At 37.5% G+C, this 16,537-nt stretch overlaps 1 protein-coding gene across 2 annotated transcripts in view; it reads left to right on the plus strand.

Moving 5' to 3' along the window:
* CPNE3 (copine 3) overlaps nt 1-16,537 on the plus strand; it is a 45,966-nt gene that overhangs the window by 19,817 nt on the left and 9,612 nt on the right. Inside the window, exons 6-11 of one of the 2 annotated variants that reach the window (XM_081496820.1) lie at nt 1,026-1,109; nt 2,831-2,920; nt 7,246-7,344; nt 10,470-10,556; nt 11,243-11,302; nt 11,827-11,960. In XM_081496820.1, the coding sequence (XP_081352946.1) occupies nt 1,026-1,109; nt 2,831-2,920; nt 7,246-7,344; nt 10,470-10,556; nt 11,243-11,302; nt 11,827-11,960 (554 nt within the window). The remainder of the gene's footprint in view (nt 1-1,025; nt 1,110-2,830; nt 2,921-7,245; nt 7,345-10,469; nt 10,557-11,242; nt 11,303-11,826; nt 11,961-16,537) is intronic. The other variant, XM_081496821.1, reaches the window with a different exon arrangement.

Consider the following 16,537-nt stretch of genomic DNA (forward strand, 5'->3'; position numbering starts at 1 on the left):
CTTTGTGTTTTTATTTTTGACTATGAGGGATGTGTTCCTTTCTTAACATTAAACTATGCTGAGAAGGGAAATAATATTATCTTAGTTCTTGACTTAATATTGAGGTAAATTCAAGACTGAAAAAAATCTTCAGTTTAGGAATATATCTGCTTACATTCCTGTGGGCTTAATAGATGTCCTTTCACTTTCACAAATAATAAGTAATATATGCTAAGGAGGATAGAAATTTAAAAATGAAGATAAATAAGAAGAGAAAGTAAAGTCATCCACAATCTCACTATCGGAGTTTTACCTTTGTACATCTTCCAGAATTTCACCCCACTGTGTGTGTGTGTAAGATGGCCGTAAGGGGGCGTGTGAGCCCTCACTGGACTTGCGCGTGGCACGGGAGGGCTGTGCCGAGGTGAGTTACAGAGGAGATGAGGGTGCGCCTTGTTTTGCACGTCACGTATCTACTTGTCTGTGCTCCCTTGTGTCTGTGTGAGGAAACGTGTGGGATTGCCGAACGGGTATTGGACATAGAAGGGTAAGATATGAAATCAAGGCTCAGATCCATCAATTCATTAGATGTTAAAGTCATTTAACTCCTCTGAATTCATTCTGTCCTGTCTCTCATGGAGCTAGTACGACTAATGTATGGGATCGTTTATATAAAACTACTTAGTGCTATGTGAATGAATGGATGCTATTAATAATGAAAACAAGCTAAAAGCATACTGTATTGATAATGGGTTCTGTTGATCACTGTATTTTAAAGCCGTGTTTTTTGAGATGTAAGGGTGTAAGGATAATGAGCATTTATCAAGAATGCCTTAAAAGTTCTCCTCGTAGACTTCAGCAGGTTTATGTTTGTGAAGAATGTATTGGGATTTGTATTTTCTGCTGTATTGTACTGTATACATATATATATGTTTATCTGTATTATTGAATTAAACTTCAGGTACTACAGGCATGTAACATGTATAAAGCGTGGTTTCACATGTTTTAGGAGGAGAATAATTGCTTTGCTTTTTATTTTAATGTAGGATCTGTTTGGAAAGTCAGATCCTTACCTAGAATTCCACAAGCAGACATCTGATGGAAACTGGCTAATGGTTCATCGAACGGAGGTGAATATCTGAATTGGAAAAGTAGGGTTGAAGTTTCCTTTGGAATTGTGGTAATCTGAATTTTAAAAATTGATGTATTTATATACATCAGTTAATGTAAAAATACATGGATCTGAATTCAGATGTATGTAGCCGCCAGAGACACAAGGTCAGCATGCTCGTTTCTTTTCCTTTAATGAGAAGGTGCTACTGTGCCTAGTTGTTTTTTTTAGTTATTTACTTCCTGCTCAGCTGGGTCTTTGCTGCTGCCCACGGGCGTTCCCAGCTGCAGTGAGTGGCCTCTGCTCTCTAGCTGCGGTGCACGGGCTCCTCATCTTGCTGGCTCCTCTTGTGGACCATGGGCTCCAGGCGTGCGGTTCAGTGGTTGCGGCCCTCATGGGCTGAGTTGCCCAAGGCCTGAGGGATGCTCCAGGAACTGAGCATCCACAGAATCCAGGTGGATTCTTCACCTCTGGACAAGCAGGGAAGTCCCTCTGCCTTATTTTTAAAATCCTGTAAAGAACACTGAGATGTACACCAGTGTATCCTTCACCTACATTTATCAAATGGTTACACCGCACACGTGTGTTCTCTCTCCTGTTCACACCCACGTCTCTGCCCTTTTGCAAAACTACCCTAATATAGGGAGCAGACGTCATGGCTCTCCACCTTTCAATGCTGCAGGTACTCCTCAAGAACAAAGGCGTTTCTCTACACCTCCATGACAGAGAGAGAGAGCTTTGATTTAGTGACATCATTTACTATACAATTCACCTTCAGATCACCCCAATTTCCCCAAACACGTTTTTTATGTGTTTTGTTTAATACAGGGTCCATTCCAGGCTCACATTTTGCATTTGGCTATTATGTTCCCGGGACTTCCCAGGTGACTCAGTGGTAAAGAACCCTCCTGCCGACGCAGGAGACGTGGGTTTGATCCCTGGGTGGGGAAGATCCCCTGGAGAAGGAAATGGCAACCCACTCCAGTATTCTTACCTGGAGAATCCCCATGGACAGAGGAGCCTGGTGGACTGCAGTCCATGGGGTTGCAAAAGAGTTGGAGACAACTTAGTGACTAAACAACAACAAATTAGTCTTTAAGCAATATCTTATTTTATGTGGAATTGTGTCCTCAGTTCACCTTGTCCTTACCCTGTCCTGTCTGGAATGAGCTATTTCTCTTATGAAGCCCGATTTTCCCTTTAAGAGGGTAGTATTTGCACAGCAGGGTATGCGTGCTCATTGCTACTGGGCTGCTCTTTCTTTTAGACCTTTTCAGTGGACATAAATGAGAAAAATGTTTGTGTATATATGTTTATATATATTAAACGTTAAAAAAAACCTAAAATTAAAAATATGGACCATTTTTCTCATTCAAATTGAACATAGCAAGATCCTTTCCCAATGTTCCTTATCCTATATTTGAATCTTGTGTCCTGCAGTGAAAACTCTGGTTTCCAACAAAACCAGTAATCGTCTGTAATTTGTAAGTACATCTTGTAATGGCTAGGTATATTTCCCAGTTTTTTTTCTTTCTCAAAATGTATCATGACTAGACAGTCCCTCACATTTTTCATATGACAGGTGTATAATATGGTCCTACCTAGATGTTCACTGATGAAGTTGGTGGGTGAAGAGGTGAAGGATGGATGGGTCACGTGGTGGGAACCTGGGAGAGGCAAGAGCAGAACGTTAATGATGAATGGAATGTTCTTCTACCTGGTCTTTGTTTTTTTTAATAGGTTGTTAAAAACAACTTGAATCCTGTTTGGAGGCCTTTTAAGATCTCTCTTAACTCTCTGTGCTATGGAGATATGGATAAAACTATTAAGGTAATTTGAAATTATATATATATTATGTACACACATACACACTCACTGCTTTTATAAATTAATTCATTGGATAGGATTTAAAGAAAGTAAATGATGTAAGTTTGAATTTTATTTATATTTAGGAATGCTAAAATAGAAATGTTTCTGGTAAGCAGTTAGTCTACAGGAGCAGAGACATTTTAAGTGATGTTGACCTGTTGAATGCTTAATCAAACGTTTTTATTTTATTCTTCATTTTTTAAAATAAAATATTTAAGTCTTCCCTACTTTTTAATAAGGTTCTTCTGCTCTCTGAACAGAAATGTTTAACTGCACTCTTTGCCTTTGGTGTGTCCCTTGCAATAAAAATAGGTATTACCCAAACTGAGAACCCAGAACTTCCTTTTGCCCTCAGCACAGAGCCGAATAGTGCTGACATGTCCTGTCACTGATTTTCAGTTCAGTTCAGTCGCTCAGTCGTGTCCAACTCTTTGTGACCCCATGGACTGCAGCATGCCAGGCTTCCCTGTCCATCACCAACACCCAGAGCTCAGAGGAAGGTATAATTTATTAAAACATTTGGATGGCTTTAGTTTTAGAGTCTTTAAAGGAAAGCAAAGTAGGAACAGGGAGCTGCAGCAGATAGCTAAGAATTTTTTTTAATGTTTTCACTTATAGCCATTTATCAAAATAGATATATTATTTTAAAGACACTTTTATATTAGTCACCTTTTTACATAAGATTCCCAACAGAAGCCTTTTCATATATTCAGAGGTCAGCAAACTGAGGTGAGTTTTTTTTTTTTTTTCTTTTGATAATTAGTATGGTGAAAGCAGGAAAGGCGATGAAGGGACTTAGAGTCAAACCACAGTCCAAGACTTGACTTAGACCTTGAACCAGCTAAGGGATCTTGAGCAGGTTGTCTAACTTCCTTACTTATATAATGGAGAAAATAATGTCTACATAACAAAATAAAATCAGGATTAAATTAATATACGTGAAAAGTTTCATAGACTGTTAAACACAATAGAGATGCTATTATTATTGAAAACCGTTTCATTTCTTAGATCCATAAATTTTTTCCTCATTTTTCAGAGAACTTTAAAAATCAATATGATTTGTGTGACATTTCAAACAGCAGTGAAAATTTTGGTACACAATAAATAGAAAAGTAGCTTTGCACGTTACTTTTGTCACCTAGAAAAAATGCACAATGTGTGGGTTTTGAGTAAAGTTTTATTGGGGACAATATGAGGACTGCAGAGACAGCACCTGGGAGAGTGCTGAGAAGCTGTTCCAAAGAGGCAGGGGAAAGGCCAGTGTTTATGTGATTTTGGTAAAGGGGGGAATACATGCAACCAAGCACAGGTTTTTCCTAAAGGTTTCTACGAGTCTTGTGAAGCTTCTGCTAGTCATGAGAAACAGTCGTCACCGTGAAGGATTTTAGTGCTTCTCTAGATATGCAGAGATGCAAGAAGTGGCTTCATAAGATCAGCTCCTGCAAATATTTAACTGTCTGAAGACCTGTCCTGCCAGTTTTTCCCTAAACACAGAGTGCCTCACTTCTGCTCTCCGCCCTGAACTCCTTCAGGGACTGTTAAAGGTCTGCAGCTGCAGCGTCACTTGATTTAATCCCTGTAGACGTGGATGGCAAGCCCCCACGGAGAGGGCCAATCTGTAGTTGACACTTTTTACTGTTATATTAAATCTAGACCTTTTGGTTTTCACATTAAAAGTAGTAAGTTAAGGCTTCATTGGATCTAAGAAGTAAGAAAGGCTAGGAAAAAAATGCCTAACCTCTCTCTGTTTGATTGTTTGTAATAATATATTAACAATGAAACAATATTTCTTAAACTTCTTTTTTTTGTGCACAGTGTCATCTCACAGGGCTATTTTATTATAGTAAGTAAACTGATTTTTTGAGCTTTTTCTGATGAATGTCTTCATTCTTAAAAGATTCTCCACTTGTTTTCACTATACACCAGTTGGTTCGCCACACCATTTCTGTCTTTATTTCTTTAGTTCTGTATTTCTTCCCAGTTGTCAGAAAGTCATCCATCACTGATTCTCGTGGTGTTTGGAAATTGCTTCGAGGTGTAGTAAAGAGTTATAGAGCGTAGAATAGAGTCGGAATCATTGGTAATTTCTTTGCTGCAGTGTGAACGTCCCAGTGTTATCATTCTAGCATGGATTATTATTTTCATAAGTTTGTGTGAATAAGAAAAAGAACCATGCATGTCTAAACTGAGAATGCATTCGTGAATGTAGTATTGTGTGATGTGTGCATTCTTTTGCATATATACATATGCACATATGTATATATGTGTACATTTCAGGTTCACAAACTACTGAAGCTATTGTTTACTGGTTTTTGAATTCTTGAGAAGAGAAATTAAATGACATAAATCGTTACACCATTTACCTCAAACTGTATCTGAACACATGCCGGCATAATAAATGTCACATTTTCCTTTAACATCAAACATTGGGGCAACAGTGAACTTTTCTTATGTTTGTTATAGTGAGTTATCAGGAATTACATTTTAAAAATGTTTTTGCATTCCCAGAAGTTTTGGACAGTCTAAATATGAACAGTTTTAGCTCTTCCATAAGTTTTGTTTAAATAAAATCTTGGTCTTATCAAGTCTGATCTTGTCATCTTAGGTATAAATTAGAGTTTTCTGAATGTAAACCTAAGGTGTAAAATTCTGTTTTCTGTAATTAAAAAAACTCTTAAAAATGAAATTATTAAAATATTAAGATTATTTTAACTTTAACTTTAGTTCCTCTAGAAAAGTTATTAATGTCATTAATTTTCTGTCAGATAAAGGACTTTTGGTTTAAAAATTGAGTATGAAAAAAATAAAATAAAAATTGAGTATCAGATATGTAGATCAAGAGTTAGTGACTGAAGTACTGGAAATAAATAAAAACACTTAACTGTTACTCAGAATTGCAATTCTAGATCTAGTTTGTTTTCATTTATTGATCATTTGATTTTAGTCTTGAAAAATAATGAAAATATATGGAGTGAAAGACTTCCTGTTTTGATAAGCTTGCAATTCACTTTTCATAGAACTGAGGGAAAAAAAATCGCTTTGGTAGGTGAATATATATAAATCCTGAGTGTTTTAGCTTGATGATTAATATAACTTTGTAAAGGATTATGGCATAGGGTAAATGCAAATTGCTTTTCAGTTATAGGCTTTTATCTTAAATCATAGGCTCTAGAAGTATTCAAAAGTTTCCTTGGCAAAGATTTACTTTGTTGGTTACCACACAAGATATGTCATCTTCTAAGACTATTAAATTCTTCTGTCTACCTGATATCTTCAGTAGATAATGTGTGCAGTGCACATAATGAATGTTTGTAGGAAGACATGTTTGTAATTATAAAGCAGTCTAAAACCTTAAGTTATTTATGATCACAGTGAACACTTCTGCTTGCTAAGAGTTCACACCATGTTAATTTTCTCACTGCAATGAATATTCAGATATTCTTGTGAATATTTACTCTTTGACAGCATCTGCCAACATGGTACAAAACTACATGGAAATCAGATACTCTCAGCTCTCTTCCATATGTTTTAAGAAACAATGAACCTTTAATTAAAGCCATAGCTCAGACTAGAATTGACCTTGTCTTATATGGAAATAGCATTGTTATGACCCAGTGTAGATACTTCCTCAGTGGATTGAATACTGTTTTCCTGGAATTTTCCTTTTCACTGTGGGAGTTGTGATCCTCAAAATGATGCAAATCCAACTTCATTGAATCTAACTCCTAAAAGAAGCCGAGCCTCACCAGATTGCAGCTAATGAAATATATTTTCCGTAATTATAAATCATCTAGAATTTAATTATACGATTTTTAGCTGCTTAGGATACTGACTTCCTTTCTTCCTTCAGACAGATAGTGGCTTTTAGCCATTGTAAAATAGTAAGGTGAAAAGTGGATGAGAAAGAAGGTCTAATTCCATTTCGATTTTATTAGAATTTGTAAAGGGCATATACAAGAACTGAAAACCGCTCAACATGGAATTTCAACAGTATTTGTGTTTTTCATGTGCCTGCAGTCTGTCTTAGAATCCCATCCCAAGAAGAGCCAGGGCTTGAAAGCGTTTCAGTATTATTCCTCTAGGAACTTAGTTCCTACTTCTCCAAGTAGGACTGTGTATTAAACATTTTCACTTATTTTAATTAAAAGTACACTTCTTGGTAAGTCCCATTTATTGCAACCAATTCTTTTAAACAAAGTTATATTGATTTTTATATATTTTTGTTCCAAGTAATATTTTTGTTCCAAATATAAAAATATATTTTATATATTTTTGCTTCCTTATAGGTAGAGTGTTATGATTATGACAACGATGGGTCACATGATCTCATTGGAACATTTCAAACCACAATGACAAAACTGAAAGAAGCCTCCAGAAACTCACCTGTAAGTTGCCCCTTTGTTATTTGTATACACCTTATATTTGGCCCTGTATTTATTACTTCATTTTTTTCTCTTGAAATAGCAAATAGCTTTCCTTGCTTTTACTCTATAATATGTAATATTCTGAAATCTGTGGATTTGGTTTAAGTAGTCAGGTGCAAAATTCTTACTTGAGGTAAGTTTACATTTATGTTTAGAGGTTTGGTTTCCTTTCGCTACGGACAAATATATGTGGTTTGATTGAAAAGCCTTCGTTTTAAAGATCTTGGCATTTCATTGGCCACAGTAGTTAATATCTACATGAGACAAATAGCTGGGCTTGAGTTCTGGACATTTAGTCTCCTTTGGATACTTTGTAAGTTAGCTTTTACCTTCTGTCCCTCTCTGGCATGTCCTTGCCCAAAGGAAGGGTGAAAGCATAGCTCTACTGCTTAAAATTATGCTGCTTCACATTAAGCTATACTAGCTTAGTTATTATTAAGCTGCCATCTAATGGGCTAATTTTGTTAGGGTCATTTGTTTGCCTTAACTGCATTCAATTTGTTAGTTAGCATCCCCACGTATTTCTAAGATTGCTTCTGAAACTTTCCTGTCTCTATGGCAAAGTGCCTAAAAACTGTTCCAGAGTGTTTTTTATAAATAAAACTTATAAACTGCTTCCCTTTTACTTACCTTTCTAGTTTGAATGAAATAAGTTAATTCTCTTTTTAGCTTACCTAAAATAATCTGAAATGTTTATTACCTGCTTAGTGACCTGAATAATGCTCTTGTATATAGCATTTGCTTTTGAAAATCGAAACATAAAGTTTAAAAGGTAAGAGATTATGGTCAGATAGGAAGGTATTTTTTACCAAGTTATATAAGTGAAGTGACCCCAAAGAAGATACTGATAGTTTTAGATCAAATCTTAAATACAAAATGAATAAATGAAGCGTAATAGCTTTTTGATTTAGACTGGATTGATTTGGACTAGAATTTTCAGTAGGTCATACAGAGATCTCTAGTCCTGGCTCCATGGGCTTCCCAGGTGGCTCAGTGGTAAAGAATTCGCCTGCCAATGCAGGAGACGTGGATTTGATTGCTAGGTCAGGAAGATCCCCTGGAGTAAGAAGTGGCAACCCACTCCAGTATTCTTGCCTGGAGAATTCCATGGACACAGGAGCCTGGTGGGCTACAGTCCGTGGGGCCGCAACAAGGCAGACACGGCTGAGTGACTGAGCGCCTGCATGCACGCGCACACACAGCCCTGTCCTTACACCCTGATCACAAAGCCCGGGTACTCGTAGCAGAAGTATTTGTGTGAAGTAAGAAAGGCTTTTCCAATCACACCTAATGGTTTACATGCAAAGGTTGAATTGAGTTAACAGTTTAAATTAAAACAACAGTAAAATTCAGCTGTAAATATTCTGCTGAAAGATACATGAGGAGCCGTGTGTATCGTTGTTTTGCTGGTTTCAGTTTGTTGTTATTTTCCCAAACCAGTAAATGACCTGCTTTTAGAAGAGAATGAACCATAAACTAACTGCCTAATACTTTACAGAGCACGTGGGTGGTGGTGGTTTAGTCGCTAAGTCGTGTCCAACTCTGTGACCCCATGAACCGTGGCCCGCCAGGCTCCTCCGTCCGTGGGATTCTCCAGGCAAGAATACTGGAGTGGGTTGCCGTTTCCTTCTCCAGGGGATCTTCCCGACCCAGGAATCGAACCCAGGTCTCCTGCACTGCAGGCAGGTGATTTACCACCTGAGCTATGAGGGAAGCCCCTTCAGTTCCTAAATGGGGACATTAATCCTATCTTGCAAGGTTGTTGGAAGAATTACATGAGATAATTGATGTAAAAATAAAGCGTTAGGAGTCTAGGAACTCACTCCTTTGGTGCAGCTGATGAAAGGATGCCATCTCAGCATGCGGAACTCTCCTAAATCCAACTGACTCGATCCTTCCCCTTCCCTCCCCATGATAGAATGAGGCTTTAATACTGTTGCGGGGACAAAGTTTATCCACTCTATCTTCGGAGTCAGGACTGAATCTTATCACCTCTGTGTTCAGTGCCTAGAACAGTGCTTGTTGCTTGGGTAGATACTGTAAAAATGTGGATAAATGAGATGAAGTAATGCAGACTTTTACCAGTAAGAATTCTGTTTAGGACATTTCTGCATCTCTAATATTCAATAATTAATATGCATGATAATGACTGAAACTCTGGCAGAATCCTGAACCATCAAGAAGTTGTTTAACATCATTTTGTTTTGTATCATTGTTTCAAAGGTGTTTTTAAATGTTTAATTCTTAGAAAATTAGTAATGCCTCTTGCTAAAGTATGTAAGTTGCTTTCTATTGACCAGAAGAGGTCACTTATCCAGTATTCACTGAGTGTCTCTTATTACTAGGCAAGACAGTGAGAATTTCAGGGTATAACTTGGAGGTGACTGTACCCTAGCTATGAAAAAAATTAGTGAAATGAACAATTGAGATTAATGCCAAGTATGTAAGTTTTATGTAGTTGTGGAAGCTTAATGAGATAGGTGGAGATCCGAGAAGACTAGAACAGGAGTTGATGTTGTAGAGAAGGATGACTTGAGCCAAGCCTTCCAGAGGCACAGTGGATAGGAGTTGGAAGGGAAGATGATCTGTTTGTGGGAAGATGTAAGACATTAGATCTGTTTCTATACATATTCCCAGTGGAAAGGGATGATCTTTGCTGCATATTTTACCATAGAGTTGGGCTTCATATGTTTCTGTTTATTGATGGTTGATTTTTTTCTTTTCTAAGCAGTGTGTTTTTGTACTTTGTGTGGGTGACAGCTAAAAGTAATATTTTATTTCTTTTGTTATAAAGAAAAAAGATGATTACTTGGAGCATTTATAAGGAAATGATCTACAAAGGAAACATTTATACTTAGAAACTATTTTAAAAGGTACAAAATTTTAGAAGTGCTTTTTGGAAATGTGACTGATAAATATTTCATATATATGATATAGTATGCAATTGTTTCAGAGTTGTATTTTGTAACAGACCTATATCAGTAGATGGTTTGGTTCCAAGAGAAAAAAGTCATTCACTTAAATTTACATTGGCATTTCTAATATTACTAATAATAATGAACATTTTGTCTTTTTCTTCCCTACAGGTTGAATTTGAATGCATAAATGAAAAAAAGAGGCAAAAGAAGAAAAGCTACAAGAATTCAGGGGTTATCAGTGTGAAACAGTGTGAGGTCGGTTGCTCTTGACAGCTTATAGTGTAATAAGATTACATTTTGAGTTCTTCTATCAATATGGTATATATCACACAAGCACTTTGAACAGCTGAAAAATTACATGAGCATCTGGGCACCTTTAGAGAAGAAAATAGGAAATAGTAGAGAAATCTTTCAAGTAACTTTGCTTCCAAGGTTTGACAGCTTTTTAGCAAAGGACAAAGAATATTAAGGTTTTTCATTATCTTAGGAAATACAAGGCACCAATGCTGCTTTTCTGCTGCATCAGAGGAAATGACGTGACTCAGTGCGTCAGTCCTGGTTATAATTTCAAGATGAGATGTTATGAGCGGAGGGAAAAAATCCAAGAGATTTCTTACACGAGTGGGAGTTTTTGCTTCTGTTTTTGTTTTTAAATTTATTAAAGTCTCAACATATTAAACTCATTACTAGTTTCTTAAAACCAATGTATTTTATCTTTGGCTACTGATATTCTGATCTTAAGATGCTATAATTATCTTGACTCTTACTGATTCATGACATGTAGGGGTAGGTTGCTTTAAATTCAAATGTAGGGGGTGGGTTCTATGTGTTTATATCTTGTGCTGTTCAGTTTATAAATGATTAAAAATGTATGCCAGGGAGCTCTTTGGTTCTCTTAAAAAAGTAGGAAAGTTTTAATTTTGCTTACTATTTACTTTTAGATTACAGTGGAATGTACATTCCTTGACTATATCATGGGAGGCTGCCAGCTGAATTTTACTGTGAGTAACACACTGGATTTTTCACAGTAGACTGTAACGTGTGGCTTTTCCCCTCTATTTTGCAGTGTTCTTTCTTTTACTGCCAAACTGACTTTGTGATGAAATTTACACAATCTGTTGAATATGGTCTCCTCAGAGAGTTTGTCTAGTTTCATCCAGAAGTTTTTGGCCTTATTGACAATATCTTCTCCACCTGTATAAATCAGTGATTATCCTGCAGTAATTTAAATAATAAAAAGCATTAATCAAGTGTACCAAAAACCTGCTATATCTAAAGTCATGGGTATAGTGACCCATGATTTAAGACATCTAGAAAATTAAGAATAGCAGGTTGCTTCAGGCTGAGGCTGTAATTGTTTAATTGTTGTGAAGATACCTGTTGGCTCAGGGACTTGTTAGCAAATCAGAGTAGCAGGCTCAGGGATGAGTGTTTCTGTATCAGCATCCAGTGTTTGTGTTTTTCTGGACATCAAGCAAGGATGTCCCTGCCTTCCTTAGTAAGGACTGCAATTGATATTTGGCAGGTGGGAGTGGACTTCACTGGCTCCAATGGAGACCCGAGTTCTCCCAACTCGCTGCATTACATCAGCCCCAGTGGTGTTAATGAGTATTTGACTGCAATCTGGTCTGTGGGACTGGTCATTCAAGATTACGATGCGTGAGTATGACTCCAGTACATAAATTCCCAGAAACGGCAGTGTCTGTACCATTTGCTGGTTCTCTGATGTAGCTGATAGGATAACGGTGCTGGGGAGAAGTAGCTTTCTCCTTAAAATTTCTCTTTGTTCTATTTTTCCCTTTGTGAACAGTCAGTGTTTACCTTTGACCTCTAATCTCTGGCTGTGATTAGTTGTGATGTATTATGTGTAGCTTCCTTCTTTAACAGCTGACTGTTGGCAAGGCTTTCGTTCCCTTTGATCTGGTTTTCTTGGGGCTTACTCATTAGGGATAAGTTATTTCTGTGGTTGACGTCCAGAAGGCACATTTTGTAAACACTCATAAACACTATTTTTTAATATGTCTATTTTCTTGACAATCATTGTCAAATTAGTTTCTTAATAGTGATTTTCAACAAGTGCTAAACGGTAACGATACAATTGCTATGAAATATTTTTAATAGATTCTCAATGGATAGATTTTGAATAGATTAAAATAGGTCCTTTTGATGGTGTACTAAACAATAGAAAAAAAAATCCACATTATTAGTTTTTTGTTCTGTATCTGTTAGGGTGCAGTATACATTTTCACTTGTTTTTGTCTATTATTTTATGATAAAAGTCCTTACATATCGATGGAGTTTTTCGTTAATCTGTTATGCCATTTAGATGAAATTCTTAGACAAACAAATCTAAAGCAAGGGTAGCAGTTCCAATACCAGCCTAATAGAATTTAAGGCAAAACTCATTAAATGCAATTTAAAAATTACTTTATAGACACCTTGTTATATAATCTAAAATGAAAATATAAACATGGACATAGTAATGGAGTATCAATGTATTTCAATTGAAAATAGCTAGAAGTATGATAAAGATTTCAAAGTAACATAGTTGTAATGCGACTTAGATAAAAAAGTAGTAAATTTACAGGGTTACCTTTTCAGACTGCTCCCTGGAAGGTAAAACAAAAAGTTAACTAAAAAAGTTTACCTCATGAAAATTAAAAAAAAAACTCTTAAGTAGTTCTTAGATCAAAGAGGAAATCCAAGTGTAACAACAGACTGTCTAGAAATAAAGGGTGATGAGAGGACTGTTTATGATCTGCAGCAACTTAGTTCCCCAGCCCACAGCACTGAGGGCATCAAGTCCTAACCCCTGGACCGCCAGGGAACTCCCTTTATTTCTTTTTTTTTTTTAAAGCATCTCCAGGGACGTGAACCTAGGCCCTCTAATTAAAAGTCTGATACTCTACCAACTGAGGTACCCAGGCATACCCAGGCATCTTTATAAAGGAAGATTTCTGACACTTTTATTTTTAAAAAAGAATTGAATATAAATGAACTACCTTTTCAACAAAATAAAATTCAAGGATAGAAAGAAAAATATGGATACAGTAATAGTAGGAGATTCCATATACATGTTAGCTATTATATGTCAGGGAAAATTTTAAATACTTTCTATACGATATTCATCTAATCCCTATGCTTGGTGGTGAGATAGGTAGTGTCATCATCTTCATTTTACTATTGAGAAGCCTGAGGCAGGAAGGCTAAAGTCACGTGTCCCCGGTCCCTCAGCTGCTAACGGCAGGCGCAGACCAGCACCTGGACTGTCCGGCTCCGGAGACTTGTCCTCACAACTCTGCTATGCTCTGCCTCCTCCAAACACACCGAGTAATGACTTAGAAAGTTTTAAAAACACACCAAGGTAGTACATTAAATGAAGAGATGATTCTTTGCAAGTTCAACAAAATTTAGGAAAACCTTTGGTGACACTGATCCCCAAGAAAAAGAGAAAACGCGTAGAATATTAGTAATGAGACAGAGATCGTAAGCATAAATTCAGAAAAAAATCGTTAAACATTGCATGTTAATGTTTGGTAAAATGCTATGCTGTTTCAGTGAAAAAATCTAGGTTGAAGGATGATTCTTTAGAAAGCTAGAAATTACCAAATTTGACTCAAAGAGGCAGAGAACCTCGTCAGACCAGGAACTGGTCAAAGAGCTCTTCTCACAAAGGCACCAGCCAAGACAGCCTCATACATAAATGAGGAATGAATTCAAACCTGAGAGAATGAAGTGAAAAATGTTAGAAAGTAGTGAAAGTTCAAAAGGTGGTTACATAAAACATAAAATAAAAAATCAGCAATTTTTCATGAACCAGCAAAAACCAATTGAAGAAACTGTAGTGAATAAAAGATCACAGTTCATAATGCAATAAAAAATGAGAATAAATTTAGTCAAAGGTCTAGGATATTTAGTGAGAAAAAACTACAGAATTATACCCAGGGACAAAGAAGTAAAGATATGCCACGATTCTAGATAGGCAGATGTCACAGTAATGAAAATATAACATTTCTCTCTGGATTAGTCAATTTTAATGAGAATTTCAGTGGAAAGTTGACAAAATGATTCTCATAATTTTCTAGAGGGTAAAATGAATCAGAATAGCCAAGAAGTTTTTCAGGAAAAAAAAAAAGGGAAATTTGTGCTTGCAGATATTAAAACTTATTTTAAAGGTATGTATATGTATATTGGAGAAGGCAATGGCACCCCACTCCAGTACTCTTGCCTGGGAAATCCCATGGATGGAGGAGCCTGGTGAGCTACAGTCCATGGGGTCGCTAAGAGTCGGACACGACTGAGCGACTTCACTTTCACTTTTCACTTTCATGCATTGGAGAAGGAAATGGCAACCCACTCCAGTGTTCTTGCCTGGAGAATCCCAGGGACGGGGGAGCCAGGTGGGCTGCCATCTATGGGGTCGCACAGAGTCAGACATGACTGAAACGACTTAGCAGCAGCAGCAGCAGCATACGTATATAGCTTATTTCCCTAGTGGCTCAAATGGTAAAGAATCTGCCCACAGTGCGGGAGACCCAGGTTCGATCCCTGGGTCAGGAAGATCCCCTGGAGAAGGGAATGGCAACCCACTCCAGGATTCTTGCCTGCAGAATCCCATGGACGGAGGAGCCTGGCGGGCTACAGTCCATGGGGTCACAACTCAGCGACTAAGCATAGCACAACAACGTTATGTATGTTTCATGTGTACAATATTAAGTATATATTAAGAGCATGGAACGAGTACATGACCAGTAGAAACACACAATCTTGAAATAGACCCGAGAATGTCTGTGAATTTAAGTATATGATAGAGATGGCATTTTGAGGGAAAGGGGTTGTAACAACTGTCAAACTGCACACGAACTGGATTTGAATCCCTGACTCGTGCTTGTACGAGTTAGGACACTTCTATACAGACTATGGACAGAACTGCTGAAATAGATACCACAGCACAACGTGATTTTGACAAAATAGAGATTTGTGTCTCGTTCCTGTTGCACGTCTAGAGATAAGCAGTTCAGGGCTGAGAGGGCAGTGCCACCTACCTCAGAGCTTCCACCCTGGGTCCGAGTTCTCATCCTTTCCAGCCAGTGGGAGGAGGACAAAGGGACTGAGGTTGCTTGTGCTTCCCCCTGAGGGTGCGATTCAGAAGTGGCTACAAACCTCTCCACTCACACATCTGGCCAGAACCTCGCCACCTGACCACTGCCAGCCCAGAGAAGCTGGGGTGGAGCGAATGTGGTCGCCAGCAGCCCAGGGGATCCAGAGTTAAAGAGGGAGAGATGGATCCTCGTGGGTCCACATGAAGCAGTTTCTGCTTCACATGCCACTCCTGATGAATTACACATTTAATATCAAGATCAAGGCTTGGAAGTTCTAAGAGAACATATATGTGAATTGTCTATAATCTTGCAGTGAGGACAGCCTTTAAGCAAGACAGAGAAGGCAACAATCATGAAAGAATTCTTGGATGTTCACTGTCATTAATGTTAATAACTAGAAAAGGGAAGCTCTTTTAAAGTTAAAGGCAGACAATCAACTGGGAAAAATAGTGTGATGTCTATGACATAGGTTCTATCCTCAGTGCAAAAAGAACCATTGAGAATTAATATAAAAAAGAATACCGCTAGTAGAAATGTTAGTGTTATCATTACACCGTTCTGTAATGGCAAGCCTTTGGGTGTCTGTCCGTTGGAGAATCTCTGTACAGTGGAACACTTGGCATTCACTCTCTGATGTTGTATATTCTGTCCAAATTATCTCTAAGCCCTTGGGCCAAATATTCATACATTTTGCTGCAGAAATGGAGAGTTTTACAATGTGTGGCATTTGTACCATATTTCTGTGGCCAAAAGTATGATATTTTATTCATATTAAGTGGTATAAATAAAGGCTATAAATAACCTCTTGTCAGTTGAGGTCACGTTTTGCTGCCAAATGAGTATTTTTTGTAAACAACCGAAAAACTTGTGCTTTTTAAAGCTTTATTAATTTATTTACATATTTATTTAGTGAAATGATAAACGGTATATAAGTAGAAGTGTGTTAAGTGTTAGTTGCTCATCTGTGTCCAGCTCTTTGCCACGGTAGCCCATCAGGCTCCTCTGTCCATGGAATTTTCCAGGCAAGAATACTGGAGTGGGTTGCCATTTCCTTCTCCAGGGGGTCTTCCCAACCCAGGGATGGAACCCAGGTCTCCTGCATTGCAGGCAGATTCTTTACCATCTGAGCCATAA

The sequence above is a fragment of the Giraffa tippelskirchi genome, chromosome 6, assembly GCF_054371585.1.
Source record: "Giraffa tippelskirchi isolate mGirTip1 chromosome 6, T2T-mGirTip1v1.2.pri, whole genome shotgun sequence".
Classification (NCBI taxonomy): Eukaryota; Metazoa; Chordata; class Mammalia; order Artiodactyla; family Giraffidae; genus Giraffa; species Giraffa tippelskirchi.